At 34.1% G+C, this 21,779-nt stretch overlaps 1 protein-coding gene across 1 annotated transcript in view; it reads left to right on the top strand.

Annotated features, from left to right (window-relative positions):
* The first annotated feature begins 4,766 nt into the window (after positions 1–4,766).
* The window catches only part of LOC120460532 (receptor tyrosine-protein kinase erbB-4), a 147,548-nt gene continuing 130,535 nt past the window's right edge, over positions 4,767–21,779 (top strand). The window contains exon 1 of the mRNA XM_039648348.2: positions 4,767–5,104. Coding sequence (XP_039504282.2) covers positions 5,026–5,104 — 79 coding nt within the window. The 5' untranslated portion in view covers positions 4,767–5,025. The remainder of the gene's footprint in view (positions 5,105–21,779) is intronic.

Below are 21,779 nucleotides of genomic sequence, written 5' to 3'. Positions count from 1 at the left end.
CAGGTAGTGTATATTTTGTAGAATTGGACAGTATTAACTATATTTAAATTAATCTTCTCTAAATTCGTCTTATTTGCTCATGGATGCTTATGATTACCTTTAACATGAGCAAATCATTAATTATCTCATTGCTTAATTGTCTTGAAAACGGCAAAATTGCAATGTAGAATTAATTAAAATTTCACATTCCAGTGCTCATGTACTTCCCAGGACTCAGTTCCCTCCATTAAGCAGGATCTTTGTTTTAAAAGAAAGGCAAACTGGCACACAAACCTGATTAGAAATGTCATGTGGATCATTGGAAATTAACACACACACACACACACACAAGCACATTCAGTTGCCATAATTGGTCACAAAATTTGACCCCAATATCATAAATGAATATCTGGTGATGCATTTTAAAGAGCCGTCACAATTTCAGCGAGTGCCCTCGTACACCTTTATATCCATCTACCCTTCTCTAAACGACTCAGTCGCATTTTAATCCATGATTAGCATAAAGCCATAAATCATTGAAGAGGAGGCCAACTAAGTATTATGACACAGTGACCTAGAGATGCTGTGAAGTTAGTGAGCAAGATGGGAGGATGCAGAAATGATGGAAGGTAACGTGGAGATGCCCTTACCTTTACCCTCCCTAACACTTCACATTCTGATTAGATGTCACACACACTTAAAAGTCTGGGAGGAAATGTAATAAGACAGGGCCCAACACGTACCCCTGATGCACATCCCTGCAGGAATGCCCTTGAGGAAAGAGAAACTGGGCATATACAATGTGTATGTTGCATATGTAACATACCTATTAATATATTAGGCCTGCCGATAAACTAAACCTGGAATTGTGGAGCTTGGGGTGTTTAAACGGAAATTATGCAGTATCTGAGACTGTAAATAATGCAAGGAAAATATGACTAAACTAATATCTCATTCTGCATTCAAGTCATGTTGGAAATTAATGATGGGGTTTACAGGTTGAGCACAGGTATTTTTTTTTTTTTTGCACTTCATTCTGTCGCATTACTGCTAAAAAGCTGTTTATTTTAGGAAGTGAAAATGGCGATAAAATGTGTATATGGCATCCATTTTATTTAAATGCAAATCTTTTTACACATCACTCTGTAATTACGATTTCCGGACTGATTTCATTATGCAGAATGATTTATGGGAGTGGGCGGTCACTTCTTAACTCTTTTGGTGTGATTCTCGTTTCCATGACAACAGCTACATGTTTACGATTATGGGTAGCATAGATCTTTACCAAGACCAAGACTACAAAGTTAAAATCATTGAGAGAACTTGTTTTATGGACAAAATGAATGACACACACACACCATGATACACACACCTTTGATTTCCATTACAACTGTCCCTGTGTGCAAATAGCAAGTTCTCCACCAAGACAGGGTTGATGTTTGATTAGCAACAAAAAGCCAGACTGGTTATTTACTCTGCTCAGCACTGTACTTGGTCTGTTCATGACTGTGCATCTTTTATATATCCCGTACTCAGATCAAACTCTCAGCCGTAGGTTCCTGGAGCTATTTTAATTTTTAATCATATAGTTTTAAGATCAATAGTAGGCTTGGTTCAAACAGCTGAGACCAATGGGCTATATGCACGCATAAGTTCCGCATTTGACGTAAGGATGCTCGTCCATTTCCGGTTGTGTAGATTAAAGCGGAGGAAAACCGGAGAAAACGGGATTATGGCAGAGTCTTCAATATTTACTGTCCTCTCGTCTTTGAAACGAAACGTACATACGTTTAGATGTAATTTTATATATAGTTATGTTTATTTAATATAATTTTAAAAAGAAGCATAAACACAACGAGGGGTGTCTGTTTTATCTGTTTTTGTGACTAACGTTTCTTTAGTATAACCATGGAGTATAAAATTCAATATAAATTCTCGGTATTGCATTGGACTCTATGATCGGCGGAAGTTATCGAGCATCCTTAATCCTTCACCGGAAATAACGCCGTGCATAGAGCCCATTCACAAAATTTGCTGGATAACATTTTGTTCCAAAATTACAAAAAATGCTCACTCACCCTTACAAACCATTCAAAAGTTCGGGATCTGTGGTATTTTTTTTTTATTTTTGGTCACCAAGGCTGCATGAAATCATTAAAAAATAGTAATATTGTGAAATATACAGTTTATAATATAACTATATTATATTTAAAATGTGAGCATCGTTACTTGGTGTCACATGCTGATTTGCTGCTCAAGATTTCTTACCATCATCAATATTGAAAAAATTGTGCTGATTAATATTTTTGAGGACAACGTGATGATTTTTTTTTTACGTCTGGAGAACTATATATAAAAATACCATGATAATGTAAAATTGAGAGCAAATTCTCTATCAGCAAGAGCCAGTCCTACACGAAACCCAAAGAAAGAGAAACTATAAGAATGGCAATATGAATGCACCGATTACTTATTTAAATGTCCTTCAAATACATATTGTAAGTACAGGATATCAAAGTGTGTTGTCTCGCAAGAGTATTTTGCTTTAATCATATTTAATTTCATAAAAGTTAGCTTCTAAAGAATTAATACCAAAAGCAAAATAAAATCTAAAGTCAAGGGTGAAGAAGATCGATAAATAGGATGTGGTTGTCTTTACAAACCTTGGACTTCTCTTGACCTTCACCTCTGAGAGCAGAAAGTGCCTTGGAATTATTGGCTCGGAGCCGTTCTTGCTTGTGCGAATGCCCTCTGTTCTGTCCTAAATGGAACATTGGAACATATTGATCTGATTGAACTGCACAAAAACCCAGAGTCGCCTTCTATCTTGAAAGCGCTATTAGAGTGTTTTCACAGTGTTTGTTTGGGGTGGAGGCAGTTTTTAGTGAAATAATAGTAGTGATACTTGCAAAAATTAGTATTATTTTTTTTATTCTGCCAGATAATGTAGTTACCAGTGTTGGGGAAACTTCATTTTAATGGATTGCAATATTGGGTTACTCTCTAAAACCTAAAACAAAGTTACTTTTTATGGAAAGTAATGTGCTACATTACTTTTTCTCACCTGGGCTGGGCTTGATTGGTTGTTTTTTAATGACAAAAAAAATCTAGACTGAATGAAATGCAAAATCAAGCCTGTACAGTAGAGAGCGCCGCTCAAACCTTTCAGCTGTGCTGCCATTATGAATTGAAGAAGAATATGCAGGAGAATAAAGTTCAACAGCAATAACAGCAAAAAGAAATTATCTCAAATGTGATTTTTTTCTTAAGTCGTTTTTGCTTATTAGTGTGATTGAATTGGATCAACGAAAGATAGTAGCAAATACATTGGTTAACAAAGTGAGATTAAATACATAAAAGTGTATTTATCATCTATTATTGCAGGTTTGTTTAATATTTTGAGATTGCATTTCACAGTTTTTATTATGTTTAGGAATAATGAAATAAGTCTGTTTTTATGAGATAAGTAAATGCATGTTTAGAACTACAATTGTAGCAGAACTACAAAAAGCATTGTGTTAACGCGCCTCTGCTCTTACGATCACTCTCAACATGGGGACAGGAGAGTCAAAGTTACATGCTTTATTTTTTTTTTGAAACGTTAACAGATATTTTGTTTTAAATTTAAAAGTAATGTGTTACTTTAGTTACTTTGAAAAAAAAAAGTAATCTGATGTACCCCTCAACACTGGTAGGTATATGGGACCATGCTAACAACAAAAAGAAATACAATTCAGATCATTCATTTTTAATAAACACAAATTAAATTGGATTTGGAATATATTTGGAAGGTTAGTAAATGATAACAGAATTGACATTTCTGAGTGAAATCCCTTTGAATTTACTGTAAAACAAACATTTATGAATGTTGATTTAACTTGTATTTATAATACTTAGTAAACTGTATTACATTTTATCGTAAATGCTTTCCCTATCAATCCCCACGGTCAAATACCGGCTGTGAAGAAGATCATGCTTTACAGAGGGATATGCTTTTGATCGTGCTGAGTCACCATTAAGATTGCATTCTTCTTTGTAATTGTAATGTGAGGGCCTCTAGTGGTTAGGGACTGAACAGGTTAATAGAGTTCAGCTTGACAGAAACTTATGAGGTATTAGTGTCATATAGTCACAGTGTCACCTTATATACTGTAACCATCTCATATAGAGAGGATCAAACTCCTTTAAACACTCAGTAATAATAGCCATTATGGACTATTATTACATATGTAAACATAACTATGTTTACAGTGACCCTGAACACCGCAAGGCTGAAAGAGAAAAATATATGTATTTTACCCTTTTAATTAGGGGCTGATACACATTCTGATATGAGGTTTTATTTAATTCAAAATCAAATACCACCTGTACATAGTTGTGTAATGCCTATTGAATTCATCATCCTGTTGTATCTAAAACAGAAGTTCCCAAACTGGGATCCAGGGGTGCTGCAAGGAAAATGTAATAAAGAAAATACAGAATATATGTTGACATTATGGTTTTTATTCGGGTTGTTAAACGCTGGAAACTTTAAAACCAATCAGGGTTTTTTTATTTTATCATTTTGTATAACATATAATGGTAACACACACACACACACAAACACACACAAGAGGATCGTCATGTCTGGGCATCCTTGGCATAGAAGGTTTATAACACTGGTGATAGCAGGTGTATATGCAAATCATTCCTTGGCTGGGCGTGGCTTCGTCTATTCAAGCGCCTCTTTTGACCATTCATGCTTCATGTAGGCGGTCCTTAGTACAAGGAGGGGCGTGTTCTGACTCTCAAGCCGAAGTTACGAGTCCATCGATGTAATGAAACCGTTACAAGTCCTACAATCCGGATAATCAGGCACAATTACTTAAGAAAAACCGAACCCAGCGCAAAAGCAAAACAGTCCAGTCGAGTTTATTGTTACAGGATGTGCTCTGAAACGAAGACGTGAGTGCGCGCGCTGGAGACGCAGACGCGGGACTGTCAATGCCCGGATTCTCTATTGATCATGCTAATGTATGGAGATATAACTTCTTAAAATAAGCAGAAATGTGGCCGGCTCGCTTTCTTCGCTTCTTCTGCCTCGTCGTCATAATTGTGGTGGTTCAGAGGAGCAACGGTCAGTCAGGTGAGTGATGGTAAAAGTGCGTAAAGGGACTTGGCAAGCTGCGCACTTGACCGGTGTGTGCGCTGCTGTTATCGACTACTTTGCTGCTCTTAAACAACCTGAGATTAAATGATTGTGAAGTGTATGATTTGGGCACTGTGTATCCCTGCAGTCTTTATGTTGACCAGAGGAGGATTCCATTGGAATCACACACACTTCAGGACTAAGTGCTGCATATGACATCCCTTTATGTTTTTTTATATTTCTCACAGTGTTTATTTTGTCATATTAGCGAATCAATAGTCTAATAGATATAATGGCCTGACATAAAGTTCTGTATTTGTAAGTAGCCTAAATATAATAGTGTGCACGAATCATGATAGTGACGACATTTTCAAACCTGTCGTGGAGGAAACCCAGCATTGCACATTTTGTAAGTGTCCCTCATCTGATTCAACTTTCATTATTGGAGACTGTAAGACCTGAAGTGTGTGTGTCAGATAAGGGAGACAGCATACAAATAGTCGTCACCAAACTCATGAGGTAGGCTACATCTCAAGACACTGTGGCAATGTCACAAAAAAAGTTTGGTGTCAAAATACTTCGCTTTGCTTGTTTCAAACTACTTTTGAGAGAGAGTTAGGCCCATTGTGGCCTAATCGGGTCATAAGAATGGTCCAAACAATTCAAAAGTTATAAGCAAAACCAGTAGTTAACACTTCCAACAACCTAATCAAGTGCCGATTCCCATTATATACCAATTTATATTTTCAAAAGTCCAAATCCTTGCTAATTTTATTTGTCACTAACTTCCTGTTTGGCAAGCTCCCGCCTAAATTTGATGACGTGTGACGTTTTTATAAATCAGAATTGATTGAATTTTGACTATAATAGTGTGAATGTGGTCTTGTGTGAATCTCAAAACCATTATAGCTATCTCTCTCTCTCTCTCTCTAATTGAGTGGAATATTTTTCTAGACCAGTGTTCAAGGATTAAAACCTAAACGCAAATGTACCTGTTGGTGGCGCTTGAGAGAATCCGATGAAACACCACACTTACCAACAGGAATAGAACGTCCCTTTCCAGTTACTAAATTTCACAATATAGTTCAAGGCACTGTCATAGGCTTCCAGTCAGTTGAGAGTCTATTTTAATGTGTCGTTGCGCGTAAAGGCACTTGATGGAACGCAGCGCGTGAGCGCGCTCAGCGGAACGCGCATTTCCTGCGCGCTTGGCATCGCGCTCCAGACCCCTACGCTCTGTTCAAATAACTGCTCAGCATATTTCAGCATCCACACTGTGAGAAGTCTACTCAGCGTTGGCGGTGCATGAATTAAGTTTTGTTGATCAGTGTAGGCTATATGAACAAGGAGAAATGTGGATGGAGGTTATCATGACACAAATATCAGTAAGTGTTATGACGCAAAACGGTGCTAGTGCATCCAGAGAGGCATTCTTGCATATCATATTGGTTTATGTGTGTCAGTTCTTATGATGAATATAACTTTTGACTGAATGGGTGAATCATCAGAACGTGTCCAGATCACAGTTTACACAAATCATTTGTGAAAATCATGGTGATAAAGATTAAATCACCATGATAATATAGTTTCTCAATAGTCATTTAATCAGTGCATAAAGTAAAATATTGTAGTACAGGGTTTTTATGTCAATATAAATATCTACATTAATGATGTACAAGTATGTTATGGTTTATTTTTTTATTACAATAATATAACTTCTACAATTTATAAAATCACCTTTTATGTGATGATATGTGATGTAGTCATGTTCTTGCTATAAGTTTGGTGAGATTTACAACAATAAACACTCTAAACCCAATTTTGGGTAAAATATTGACAAACCCAAATGTTGGATTATGGTTTGACCATATTTGAATTGGGTTTAAACAACCCAGCATTTTTAGAGGTGATATGTACTCTCATTTTTTTTATTCTTCAGCCTGTAGTTGAAACAAATAACATAATTAAAAAAAAAATTTTAATTCATTGTTAATTCGATTCCTATTTAAATGGATTAGACTGAGATCCTAAATGATCAGATTGTGACCCTAAATGATTATTTATCATTTGGGATGATAACTCATTGATTATCACTGATTCTTTGAATGATAATGTCAGGGTGTGAGTACATAGAAGATCACTGTATAGTTCCAGAACATTTTAAAAAAAGAAGATAAATAAAAAAATTCCCAATGCAGGAAACTCTTCACAGATTAAATCAGGGTTTCATATTTTTGATATGTTCCTTTATATCTAATTTGAGCTTCAGCTCACTGCTCAGTCTGCAGATAAATGACACAAGATCTGACCCAGGCTGAGATGTGACATTTAAGTTCTAAAGGATATTGACTCGGGAATGCAGTCAAATTATTACTCAGCGTCAACTTGGATTAAGCTCTGTTGAGAGTCCCATTGAGTCCCTCAGTAATTAAACTTGTCACTGATATGGTGTCTAGACATGAACATATTTGTATGAGCGGGAAATGTTGTTTGCAATTTTGACCAAGTATAATCCTCTTATTAATAATTTATTTGTCGTGGACTCATAACTTTAAATGACACTTGTTGCCCATGTCTTACAATACAGAATCATTTATTAGTAACGTGGACGTTCAATGATAAGCAGTATAAACATTAATAATTAATAATGCACACATATTAATAATTGTTATTAAACATTATTTTCAGAAATGCAAGTGAAAGATTCAAAAGATTTAACATTTTATTATCTTAAAACCTGGGTCAAATTTCATCCAAAAATCAATTTAAAAAAAAAGAATATATTTTTAAACAAATTTTCTTAAATGAATCAAGGATGCCTAATTGATTGTTCGTTCGTTCGTTCCCTCTTTCTTTCTTTTTTATTTATTTATTTATTTGTTTTATTTAAGGATTGAATGTGACCTGTGAGGTCTTTTTTGTGAGAATGAGAATCACCCTCAAAGTTAAAAATAATTAAAAAAAAAAATTTCGAATTAATATAAAGAGTCCTTTAAACTTCCTTTGGCATATTTACAAAGTAGCTTTTTCCTGCCTCAAATGTCTGAACGCAAACATCATGAATGTGACATTTTTTTTTAAACCAATAAAGCTAATTTGGGAACCTGAAGGAATGTTTCCCTAGTTTAAGGTTCTTTTCCACCTTAAAATTGTACTCTGAAAACAAAGGCTTGCTGGTTTCCTTCTGTGGTTGTGGCATGGCTTCTGTCCTTTTGCCTTGGAGACATCATCCCCCCCCCCCCCCCCCTCCTTCCTTCTCTGTCACCTCACTGTCTCTCAGTCCTTCTCCATCCTCTCAGAACAATTTGGCTCGGTGCCTCTCCGTCAGGTGATCCGTTACTTCCCATGCTAATGTGAACTTTTATATTAAAAAAAAAAACAACTAAAACTGAAACAACAATAAGTTTGAGGTTGGAATTTGGAAGGTTTCTCGGTAAAACTTTAGTTTAGGGTCCAATTCTTAAAACTAATTGCTTATACAGTAGCATGCGTATTATTAGGATATTGACTGTTTATTATTACTTATAAAGCACATATTAATGCCTTATTATACATGACCATGTCCCTTTATCCACCCCAAACCTAAATTTAACCTTAGCTATTAAGAAGCAGTGATTAGGAGGTTATTGAGGCAAAAGTCGTACAAATCCCAAACTAAAGTGTGACCGTAAACTAATACAATAACTCACCATGCTTTTGCATGCATGAAGGATCTGTGGATAATTATATTTGGCGTAATTATGGGATATACTGGATGTGTCATTGCCTAGCAACTAGCAATATTCAAAACGTCAGCCCTGCTACCTTAAGAAATGTCACATGTGGTGTGAGTCTCGCGTTGCCTCAAATTAGTTGACGATTTTCTTCTGATGAAACACTTCTAAGGATTAGAGACTATAAATATATAGTTTTACACATTTTTGAGATGTCGAATGTCTATTTTGAGACAATAGAGCTCCATGGACTGTTAAATGTAGGTCAAATTTAACCAAAAAAAAGTCTAATAAGCATATTTGTCCACATGCTGAAAATCTGCATAATTTCATAAGGTGTCGTGTAACTTTCCTGTGTTGGTGTCTACTTAATTTGACTAGCTTCTAATAAGAGACAGCTGAATTAAAAAACAAAATGTATATTTTACTATAGTTTTGGATGCATACGCTTTGTCAACATGCAAAGATATGTGAAGCGTTTTCTCCTCTCTTTTTAAATGTTGATGAGTCTTTTTATCCTAACTATCCATGGTTATATTTAGCTTGTGTTATTATTTGTATTGAGTTTCTCTCTCTCTCTCTCTGTTGTCAGTCGTTTTTGTAACATGACTAACACAATCTCATGGCGATCGATAACTATTTTATGTTTTCAATCTGCTTACACCCATTGACGGATATGTTTTGGTTTAGGAACGGACTGTCATTATGTCTGTTATGTTTTCGTTTGAGTCACACCGTAGGAATTTATATGAAAGACTCACTTCATAAAATAGCTATATTTTCCAGTGAAGTTGTATTGGTCGTGTCTCATCAGATGAGAACCACTAGTCTGAACCTGAAAAGAGCAGAGAGTTGTATGGTGAGGTTTATTGTGAATTAGCTTGCTGCCGTGCGGGTGGGAAACACTGGCTACTTTGTCCCTTTAAACTCTTCCTTGTGTGGCAGTGACCTGTAATAAAGCATGTGCTCGGACGTGGCAGCTGGGATGGGAGAAAACGGTAAAGAGGGATCGAAGAGCGAAAACGGTACTCCAGTTGTACTCCGCAACATCTCTGTGTCTACTTGGGTCCATCAACCCTCATGGCCTCACGTTTTTTTTGCTGTTTAGGTGAGATAGAGGGCAGATGTCACGTCCCAACCCTATAGAAATATCACTGCAGTTTCTCTCGGTGTAAAAGGTTCATAAAACTTTTACTGAGAAGATGGGGTGATAGTGTGTCACCTTGGATTACTGGATGAAAGAAGACCTTGTGAGAAACTATCGCCGTTGCTTTATGTTCGCAGTGGAGAGCTCATCACTTATTTCACTCAGAGAAGTGAAAGTTGTGGCTGAAAGAATATCAGTTGAACAGTGCTGAATGGCGAGGCTTAACCTTAGAATGAGTCGATGCTATATTTATTTAGATGATAACAATAGATTATTTCAATCATTTTGCATTCATTTTAACACTCCTTTTGAGTCTCTTTAATACAGGGGTCTACCGAAATGGTTTACTCCTATATATAGCTGGCCACTGGTAAGTCTTAGGGTTGGGCAATGAGTTATTGGACACCCTCTTACTATTTGAATTCATGTCTTTTTATATCTCTCTGGGATATCCAGCACTTGGATTGAGAATAGCATGTACCTGTTGGGAATGGCCTGTTCATTGCATGAATGCAATATCCCACACATGAACAAATGAATGTTTCACAGAACTATAATAACCTGACTGTATGTGATTTTAGAGCACAGTATAGGCCTTTAAATTCAAGTGTTACATGTGAGATTATTCAGCCCGTTCTCATCCTTTAACGTCATATAGAACGCTATATGCAAAAACGGCGCTATACTACGCACATGGCACCCTTTATCGTTAATAGAACACGCGAACCCAAGACGTCATAAATCCTTTAGCGTGAATATGACACGCAGACCCTACCCCACACCTAAACTTAGCCCTCACAGCGCGTGTTATATTAACGATAACGGGTGCCATGTGCGTAGTATAGCGCCGTTTTTGCATGTAGCGTTCTATATGACGTTAAAGGATGAGAATGCGTTGGATTATTTGTTGTGATTTATCTTTTGGTTTGTGCGCAAGGTCCAAGTACCGATAAATAATTATATGAAACGTGTTTCATTCTCTGGGATCATCATGCACACTTAAAGGTGTAGTTCACTTTAAAAAACAAAAAACAAAAAAAAAACAACATTTGCTGATAATTTACTCACCCCCATGTCATCCAATATGTCCATGTCATTCTTTCTTCGGTCGAAAAGAAATTAAGGTTTTTTATGAAAACATTCAAGGATTTTTCTCCATATAATGGATTTCAATGGAAACCAAACGGTTCAAGGTCCAAAGGGCAGTTTCAGTGCAAACTGCAAACTGTTCAAAGGGCTTTAAACGATTCCAGACGATGAATAAGGGTCTTATCAAGCGAAACGATCACTCATTTAAAAAAAAAAAAAAAAAAACAACGTTTAAGTTTTATAAGCTCAACTCTCCTGTTCGAACTCGTTTATCAAAATGAACAAATCTTTTTTCGTGTCATTTGGTTCATTCATCGAACGAAATGAACGAATTGACTCAGGTAAAGATTCGTTCATTTTGATGAACGAGTTCGAACAGGAGAGTCACGAACGCGCATCACAGAACAAACTTAAACTTTTTTTTTTTTTTTTAAATGAGTGATCATTTCACTTGATAAGATCCTTATTCATCGTCTGGAATTGCAGTTTGCACTGAAACTGTCTTGAACCGTTTGGTTCCCATTGAAGTCCATTATATGGAGAAAAATCTTGGAATGTTTTCATCAAAAACTTTAATTTCTTTTCGACTGAAGAAAGAAAGACATGGACATCTTGGATGACATGGGGGTGAGTAAATTATCGGCAAAAGTTTTTCTTTAAACTATTCCTTTAAATAATTAATCTATCAGTTCTATGTTGATATCTACTGTACTTTTACGATAATATACAATTAAGCACACATGATTTGATATATGATTTTGGTCATACCGCTCACTCTTAGTCTGAACTTTGCATCCTCCTTATGTGGAGAAGAGACTGTACTTATTAACTGGAAGGGAAAGAAACAACCTGGAGCTCTGAAAGCTTTTTGCATGGTCTTTTATGTGTCAGTAAAGTAGGTACACAAGTATCTTCATCATAACTGCACAAAAACATCACATCTCAGTGTGTAAGACACACTAAAGCATTCACAAAATGTTAACCCTGATGGCTATCAGTTTGTATGAAAGTTGGCATTTACAGACTATCATATGCTTTTGAAAATGGCGTGCTTACAGTATACTGGCGTCTATAGCTGTGCAGAGAGCAAGATCAACTGTGTCCTTCTGTTTTGAGAAATGTTTGAAAAGGCTGTTTTTGCACTGGTTTGTTTAGGTGCCTCAATCTTTATTTATAATTTATAATTTACTTTATATATGTAATAGCTGCAGTGTTTAGCCTCCTTATTAGAGTGTCTGACTCCCACGCTGGAGACACGGGTTCGAGGCCCGCACAGACCGGGCGAGTAGGACCTGGTTAAAGGGATACTCCACTTTTTTTTTTGGAAATAGGCTCATTGTACAACTCCCACAGAATTAAACATTTGAGTTTTACCGTTATCGAATCCATTCAGCCGATTTTCTGATATTTAGAAGAATATCAGTAACCATGCTCTCATTGACTTTCATAGTAGGAAAAAAATATACTATGGAAATCAATGAGACCAGAAACTGTCTGGTTACTGATATTCTTCTAAATATCAGAAAATCGGCTGAATGGAATCGAATATGGTAAAACTCAACTGTTTAAATCTGAGGGAGTGGTAAAAGAGTCCTATTTCCAAAAAAAAAAAAAAAAAAAAAAGTGGCGTATCCCTTTAAGGGGTTACATATATATTTACATTTGTGATTAAACATTCATTTGTGGACTCATTAAAAGAAAAGGTTAAAGTTTTAAAGTGCACTCTTAGAAGAAAAGGTTCTATATAGAACCCTAAATGGTTCTATCTATACACATTTGGAACCCCTAAAGAGTTCCCCCTTTTAAGGGTTCAATAATAACCAGAAAAAGGTTCTATATGGAACCTTTTGGGTTCATTCATTATTATTTGTTTTGTCCTTTCTGGATTAAATATTTCATATTATTGACAAACATCAAGACCCTAAAATGTATTTATGAATGCATGTGATCACAAATTCAAGATATGGGGGTTAGATTCATTTTGTAGTTAATCAATTTCAGTTTTTCTCCTCCGAAAATCAGCATGATTAAAATGTGATATTAAGTTAGACAACAGTTTAATTACAACTACAAAATGTTGCAGAATAATGTAATATATGAATGAATAATAGCCTATAGGGTTATTTCTTGTCATTATAGAACCTTTTTAGCATAAAAGGTTCTTTGGAGTTGAGTAAAGAACCCTATACTTCATATATAGAACCCCAATGAACCCTTTTTCTAACATTTAAACAATTATGTCAAGGTTCATCTTTATTTTACTTTCAATTGGAAAACACTTCTGTCTCTTTTGGACACTTTTCTTGATTTTGATTACTGCTTCTGTTGGTCTTAACTGAAGGAGAGGGTTAGAACATGCCTTGTGAAGACCTGCGGGGCTTTTAGGATGGAGAGGAGTGTGCGGTTAATAACATCTTTCACACACCATCTGCGAATTGGATCAAGTCTTAAGGACTCTTTAGTGCAGGTTCATGCAGAAGAGAAAATGAGGTGAAGAAAATTTAAATGCGCAACTTACTGAGAAGAGGTCAAGTCTTCAGACTTATGTTCTGCTGCGGGACGACAAAATGTCCAAAAAACAAATTAAAGGAGGGATTTGAGTCTATTTGGGGACCAATTATTATTAGAAATTATTTTGCTGGCCTTTTGACTTTGCAACCAACCTTAGCATAATGGCGGAAAGTTTTGCACAGGCCAGCACCACATATATTTCTTCTGAAAATGTAACCATCATCTACATTATTATAGTCTGTTGCCTGATCAAATTTTAGTAGTTGTGGTTACAGTCCAACGCTCAATGCATTCTTCATATGGCAATGATAATAATGATAATGGTGATGATGATAGTCATTAATAGTCCTTTGTGATTGTGCTGTGACTGATTTTTCCAGCTGTTAGAATGACAGTATTGGGAGATGAGCAGTGGGATGGCTATTGAAGTCTGTTGATCATATTTAATTGGTAGAACGAAGGGACAGTATAAGATTAGTGTGATAGTGTTTCATAGTCCATTTACTTTTGAGATTAATTAATTATAGATGATGCTCTTACATCAAACTCTATGACTGTAACTAAATGCAGTCTTTTCATTTAACTTAAAAAAGTAAGTAACCTGGTTGCCTTAAAAATTTTTAAGTTCATTGAACTGGAAAAAGTGAGTTAATACAATGAAGGAGATTAATTTAACCATCAGAAACTCAAAATTATATGTTATCTGAACTAAATAAATTATTTAAATTGATTTGACAAAATAAAAAATGTCGTGATTACTACACTGTAAAAAATATTGTTGGTTTAACTTAAAAAAGTAAGTAACCTGGTTTCCTTAAAATTTTAAGTTCATTGAACTGGAAAAAGTGAGTTAATACAATGAAGGAGATTAATGTAACCATCAGAAACTCAAAATAATAAGTTATCTCAACTAAATAAATTATTATAAAGTTGATTTGACAAAAGAAAATATGTTGTGATAACAAATCTTGAAAATATTTTATAGAAATTACATGTATGGCAAAGTAAAGTGTTTTAGGACTGGTAAGATTTTTTTTAAATGTATGGCTACTAAGCACATATAACACACAAATATATTATATTTTATTCTAAATTATGAAGCATTTATACATGATTGTAGTATTTGTTCTGGTTTAAATTTTAATAAAAATAAAAAAATCCATCAATTTATTAAATAAAAAAGACAAACAAACATTGTAGAAAGAGAATCACAAATGAGATTAATGGGAATTAAAAAAACAAAAAACAAAACAAAAGTGTGTATCCGGACATTACATTATGGAAAAAAATATCATGAAAATAATGTCAGAATTTAAAATGCTAATGGTCTTAGAAAATGGAAACACTTTATTTTACAGTGTTACACGTCACATGTAGTTCCTGTCGTAATTACAATAAATTGTGCATAATTACTACCTTGATAACTAACTTTACCCACCTAATCCTAACCCTATAGTTACTACATTTAATTTTAAAATGATGGGTTTGGTTAGGTAAGGATTAGTGCGTGTATGCGCTTCAATTTGCTGCAGTGATATTTATTAAAACATGAAATTAGAAAGCAGTGTAAATACCCATACAGAACAGTCCACACTGAAACTGCCTTCCTAATTAGACGAATTAGCCAGAGATCAAAAAGGAAAATTAGTAGCACAGCGCCACATGTTTTGTGCCGAAGTAGCCTGTGCTCATTTGCATGACAACACATGTTGGTTGCTCATTATGGACAGCCCTGACAATATGTTGCCTGATTGGACAGATTGCTCATCAGTAGAATCCAGTTCTTGCTAGCACACCTGGGACCCAGTAGCATTTTAACCATGCCTTTCAGCATTCAGGAAGAAAACACATTCATGCAAACCCTCATAAGTGTATATGTGCAAGGTTGAGAAGACATCCACACAAATATAGAATGACCTTTAATGTGTGTACGCGCAGAGCTCTTTGTGCTGGCTGGTTTGAGCCTTAATTAAAGAGAGAATTATATATTTCTCTACGGTTCAGAAAGTAAAAGAAATAAACGTATCCTGCAGCTCTGATATTAAAGGGATAGTTCACCCAAAAATTAAAATCGGTTATCATTTACTTTTACTCACCCTCAAGTTGTTCCAATGCTGTATGAATAAATACAAATATGTTTTGAAGAATGGTAACCAGACAGTTGATAAGCACCATTGACTTCTGAAGAGTTCAGATGCAAAAGCCTCTAAATGCCATTTGGAATTTTCTTCTTTAATGATGATTTTTATCAAGCTTGTATATTTAAGTTCAGTAATTTCACTTGAATAACAATTAATAGGTAATTATCATTGCCATTTAAGTGAAATCACTGAACTTAAATATACAAGCTTGATAAAAATGATCATTCCAGAAGAAAATTTCAAATGGCACTTAGAGGTATTTGCATCTGAACTCTTCATATATATATATATATATATATATATATAGAACTGAGCTACGGCCAAGCTACTGAAAAATGTTAAGTGAGTTAAGTTGATTGAGTTCACTTAACTAAATTGGTTAAGTTAGTACTCCCCAACACTGTAATTTGGTTATTATTCCCTTTAAGCAATATTGATAAGTTTCCCATAAAGACCCGCAAAATGATGTGCTGGAAACTTGGAAAGCCGGAAAGCCGAAGTATACTTTGGGCTTGAGGCAGTGAGTTTTCATTGTTATAAAGTAAAATGGTGTTAAAATGGCTACAGGACTACATTCCATATGAATCCTGAAAAAGAAGTTACTGTTTCCATGGAAATGAAAAAAAGAAGAAGTGGAGAAAATGAATGGGAAAAATTATTCTGGATCCAATGTCTCTGTTGTGCTCTGTTGTGTCATGGGAGGCCTGACTTGCCCAGTGTTCCTGTCATCACACAGAGCCATGGTGCTCTTTTACGGTCCTATTTTTTATTCAGCGCCAGTTATTTAACATTAAATCCCAATTTTTCAATGAATACTAGAGCGATTAATGGTCTCGCAGGCACGTTGATGTCTTACACCCTAGTTTATGCCATATGTGGCCTGGTGTGAGCTCAGTTGATTCGTGCTCTGGCCTGTCTGTCACATTGGCTGGGAAAAGAGCTGTTCTTCGTGAAATGAAAGTGTCCAGCTGGATGTGATGCTCAATTCATCAGCTCCAGCCCGGGCCGGTTTGATAAATGACATGGATGCTCTCCTCCATTGCATTCGCACACACAATGACTCAGTCTTGGCCATGATTGTTATTGTTCTCCTGATGTGTCAACCATGCGATTATGTGAACTGAGACATTTTAGTGCACAGAGGCGAGTAAATAATCTGACATTAAGTTTTAGTTATTAGTATCTCACAAAAGATACTAATATCATCACCTTTAGGGTATAATAACTTTTGTTGCCAGCTATTTTGAGTTGTTTTCAGAGGACAGTAAATTGCTATACTCTGAAATATAAACTCTTACATAATAAACTCTTTGTAAATAAATGTGAGGTGTGTACTCACTTCTGTGAGATACAGTATCCTGTACACTGTAAATGTGTGTGTGTGATTTGAAATATCATTGTTCCATTTGGTCTTTTTTTACATAATGCACCACAGATTATAGATGAGGAAAATGTATTTTACTTTTACTTTTATGACAACTTTTTAGATTAACATGTAGCCTATTTTGGGCAATACGGAGACAGTTTCACATACTCTGTCTTACAGCTTTGAAATTCGGCATTTAGGGAGAAGTTCTCATCACATGGAGAGACACTTTTAGAGCAGTTTAATCATTCAACTAAAAAGTCTTTCAGCAATTTTGAGTTTCATACTGTTCGTAGAGTCGTGCATCTTCCTGGGCACTTTGGGAAATCAAACTAAAGTCAGACCTTATGATGTATCTGCCATTCTTTAATAGCACATTCTCAGATATTATGAAGGTTTTTAAAGTCGGCTTTTAGTTGCAAAGAGAAGTTCGGCTGTCATTGTCGACAGTCGACACAAAGTAATGTCACTGCACTAGTAAACCATACATTACAATATAGTCAGATGTTATCAGTCAATCACACAAAATGAGAAATTTGATCTATAATGAATAAAATTTTTATTCATTTTTATCTTAGTAATATCAATTTTTTATATTTTTTGGAAACCATGCTTTTTTCAGGATTCTTTGAATATAAAAAGAACAACAAGTATTTGATTTATTTTTTTATTTATTTTTTATTTTTTACTGTGAAAGTAGTGCTCTTTTTTCATTTTAATTCATTCTTGCTGAATAAAAGTATTAATTATACATACATACATATATATATATATATATATATATATATATATATATATATATATATATATATATATATACTTTATATACAGTATATATAATTTTTGATCTTTTGAACTTATTGTGTTTATCACTTTAATATGCTGTCAAGACTCATGTAAAGTATCTATCCACAATATAGATGACCTCATTTTCTGAATTACATTTTTGTTTGTGTGTTTTAATGATAGAACGACATAATTTGGAGAGGCCAATGAAGCACCAAACGGTATTACCTTCATGTTATGAATTATAATCTGAAGTGCTTCAAATTACTGATACTCTAAGGCAACTGTGAGAAAGTAAATTAATATCTCTCTGTTGGCAAGAACCATTCGGTATTGGCAGTATCTCAGTGTATTACTTCTGCTACCCGTTATAGTTCTCTGACAAGTAACCAGTGCTCCCTCGGTTTTGTCTTCACCTTGTAATCATGTTAACCTCAGCTCTCGGTTTTTAGGCGAAGGGAGGTTTGTGTGAGGTTAGGCTGACTCTTTAACCATCGCAAAGATAGAAAGTTACCCTTGACCTCTGAACAAACTGACAACGTGCTATTTCCGTATCCTTGCCTTTCCACAGGCTTCGTAACTTAGAAAAAGAAAATCACTGAAAATATTCATCATGAATCCAAAGACAATAAGTTATCCATAGATATCTACTGCTAAGGAGAGCCAGTAATTACATGGGGTTATTATTATAATTAATATTCATATTATTATTATTTATATAATTAACATTATTAACAATTTTAATAAATAATAATAATGTTAAATGAAATAATTTCAATAATAATAATTCATGTTATTGTTATTATTATTATTATTAACCAAATCAACTTGATTTAAAGTAATTCCAATATAATAATAGTAATTATTATTATTATTATTATTATTATTATGTTAAACTGATTGTATTTTATGAATCATGTTAATTTTGTTAATACCAAAATAAAAAATAATTATTATTGTTAATGTTATTTTTATTATTAGTAGTATTATTATTGTTGTTAAGATTATTGATTTAACGTTATTGTTATTATTGGTTATTATTATTTTATTTAAATTATTTTATTTTGTATTAATAATGTTAATTTTAACAACAACAACAACAACAACAACAATAATAATAATAATAATAATGTTATTATTTTCATTATACAAATGTATTGCATATCTATATTGCAAATCTATATTTGCTGAGACAAAATAAAAAATAATATAATATATAATTCAATTTATATATATAAAATAATTATACTAATAATATAAAATATATATAAAATAATTCTAATAATAATTATGATTATATATATATATATATATATATATATATAATTATAATTATAATAATAATTAATAAAAAATAATATATATATATATATATATATAATATATATATATATATATATATATAATTTTGTATATATATATAATCATAATTATTATTAGAATTATATTTTATATTATTATTAGTATAATTATTTTATATATATATATATATATATATATATATATATATATATATATATATATATATATATATATATAAATTGAATTATATATTATATTATTTTATTTTTATTTTGTCTCAGCAAATATAGATTTGCAATATACTGTAGATATGCAATACATTTGTATAATGAATATGTGTGCGTGTGCAGTTCATTTTATTTAATTTTTTTGGTATATCATTCAATCATCTGAGTAACATCTGTATTGAACGGACAACCCCATAAATAAATGAAGAGCTTCAAATGGACAAATGTGGGGTTCTTTAAATGTTCTTCAAAACAAACGTTTGCTTGTTTTTCAGTTTTGTTTCTTGCTCTTGTACACAACACATTTGTTTCTATCCACATTATTTTAGTAGCATAAAGCACATTGCTGATCTCTCACAGTGACAAGTTCTCTTTATTAGTTTTTCAAGCTCAATCCTTGAATATGTTTCTGTTATCATGAAAGCAGCAGCCACACTTTGTGCAGCATTGATAAAGCACAGTGAGTCTTATGAACTCTGTCTGATATAGCACATCATGCAATCAAAACAAACACATTTTTCCCGTTCCCACATTTGAACCGTAAGAAGCCCAAGCAGCTCATCTATATCTTTGATGCATTGCTTTGATTCCTTGCATTGTTTTGAGAAAATCATTTTATTTCAATGTATTACTTAATGATTCCCTGCCCAAATGCATTTCCTGTTTTGAACTTCCATATTCTATTTTGATTTACATTTACAAAGAAAGGATTTCCATATCCGACGGGCGAATCAAATGCATGGTAAAAATCTATTCAGTCAGAATATGTGGCAACTTTCGAAAAAGAAAATAGAAAGTTTTTCTGGTGTAGTTATGACTTTTACCAGCAGGGGCAAAATGTACCCTGCCAACCAGGCAAACTTTGACCCCTTGATATTAGCATGCATCAAACACACTTTGAAAGGTGACACAAATAGTACTCAAGCTAAAGTAGCGTCTCTGTTTGTTAACTCTAATCTAATGGCCGCTCGCTGTGCTGAATGCCACAAGCATTAGCTGGAGTTCCTAATTGGCCCAGCGTCGGCTAATTGCACACTCCGCTGGGAGGCAAAGCTGCCGATCTCAATAAGAGTAAACAAGCACTAGCATTCCTCGAACGGTCATGTTTTAATTAGAGGAAAGTCCAACGCATGTGCTGACAGAGCAGGTTTGTAGAGGGACTGCAAAACAAAAGGGCCAGAGAACAAGGCTATCTGACGGCCAGCTCATTTGATGCACATTAGCGCATTCTTACTGATGGGAGTTAGCATGTAAACATTATGCCAAGCACATGCCAATTTGCCTGGTTTTTGAGTCTCTGGATGATTTACCTTGACAAAATATTACACTAAACATGTACGATAGTACCTGTATGTTTTATTTCTGCAATTTTATTCCACTCGATTAATATCCGTATAAAATGAATAGAAATTGTAAATTATCCATTAGCGAGATTTAATCACCCGAGAGAGCATGTTTCAGGGCAATCTCAAATTGACCAGAAAACAATTTGTCCAATTAATCGGGCTATCATATTTTCTTTGAAGTATTCTTTGGAGTGTTTTAAAGTGTCTCCTTCACATTATTTATGAATATGGTCGATCAGTAACATTACGTTTGGAGTGAGTACGTTTTTGAAAGAAGTCTCTTATGCTCACCAAATGTGTTTATTTGATCAAACAGAATAAAAACAGTAACATTTTTAGCATTTAAATGAACTGTTTTCTATTGTAATATATTTCAAAATGTAATTTATTCCTGCGATGCAAAGCTGAATTTTCAGCATTACTCCAGATTTGTTTTATTATGCTAATTATTATTATACTGTAATACTATAACCGCCTGTTTATACTGTGATGCTATAAACACCATACTACTGAGACCAAAACTTTTAAATGGTATGTCAAAGTGGTGTTGTTTTAACATGTAATACCCTCACTGAACCATTGTACCAACACCAGTAGTTATTTTTTGTTTCATTCTCACTCTGCTTCTGTGTTAAGATACTCATCTTCAGCATCGACTGTCATATTGTAAAGGTACTTGGAGAAATAAATTGAGTGAGACAGAGAGAGATGCTTTCTTATTATTCTCTGCTAGTTCCTCCTCCCACCTGGCAGCGGCTGAGTTTCCCATTAACCTGCATGTTTCTCAGGAGCTCTTAAATCTCTCCTCAGCACTAGCTGTGAAATACTTTTCATCTTTTCTCTTGCTCCAATGATATACTGTAGTGCTAAAGCTCTGTTTTCTGTTGAATTTGCTTGTCAACATTTAAACTGTTTTTTTTTTTCTTAATTTCTCAGTGTTCTTCTAACTGTTAAGCTCTGATGTGTTGTGAACACTTTTAAATATCATAAGCTTATTGAATCTTAAAGGGATAGTTCACCACAAAATCAAAATTATGTCAGTGA

Source organism: Pimephales promelas, chromosome 6 (genome assembly GCF_988280905.1).
Source record: "Pimephales promelas chromosome 6, fPimPro1.hap1.1, whole genome shotgun sequence".
Lineage (NCBI taxonomy): Eukaryota > Metazoa > Chordata > Actinopteri > Cypriniformes > Leuciscidae > Pimephales > Pimephales promelas.
Note: the sequence above shows the minus strand (reverse complement) of the source record. Positions and strands in the feature narration are given on the sequence as shown.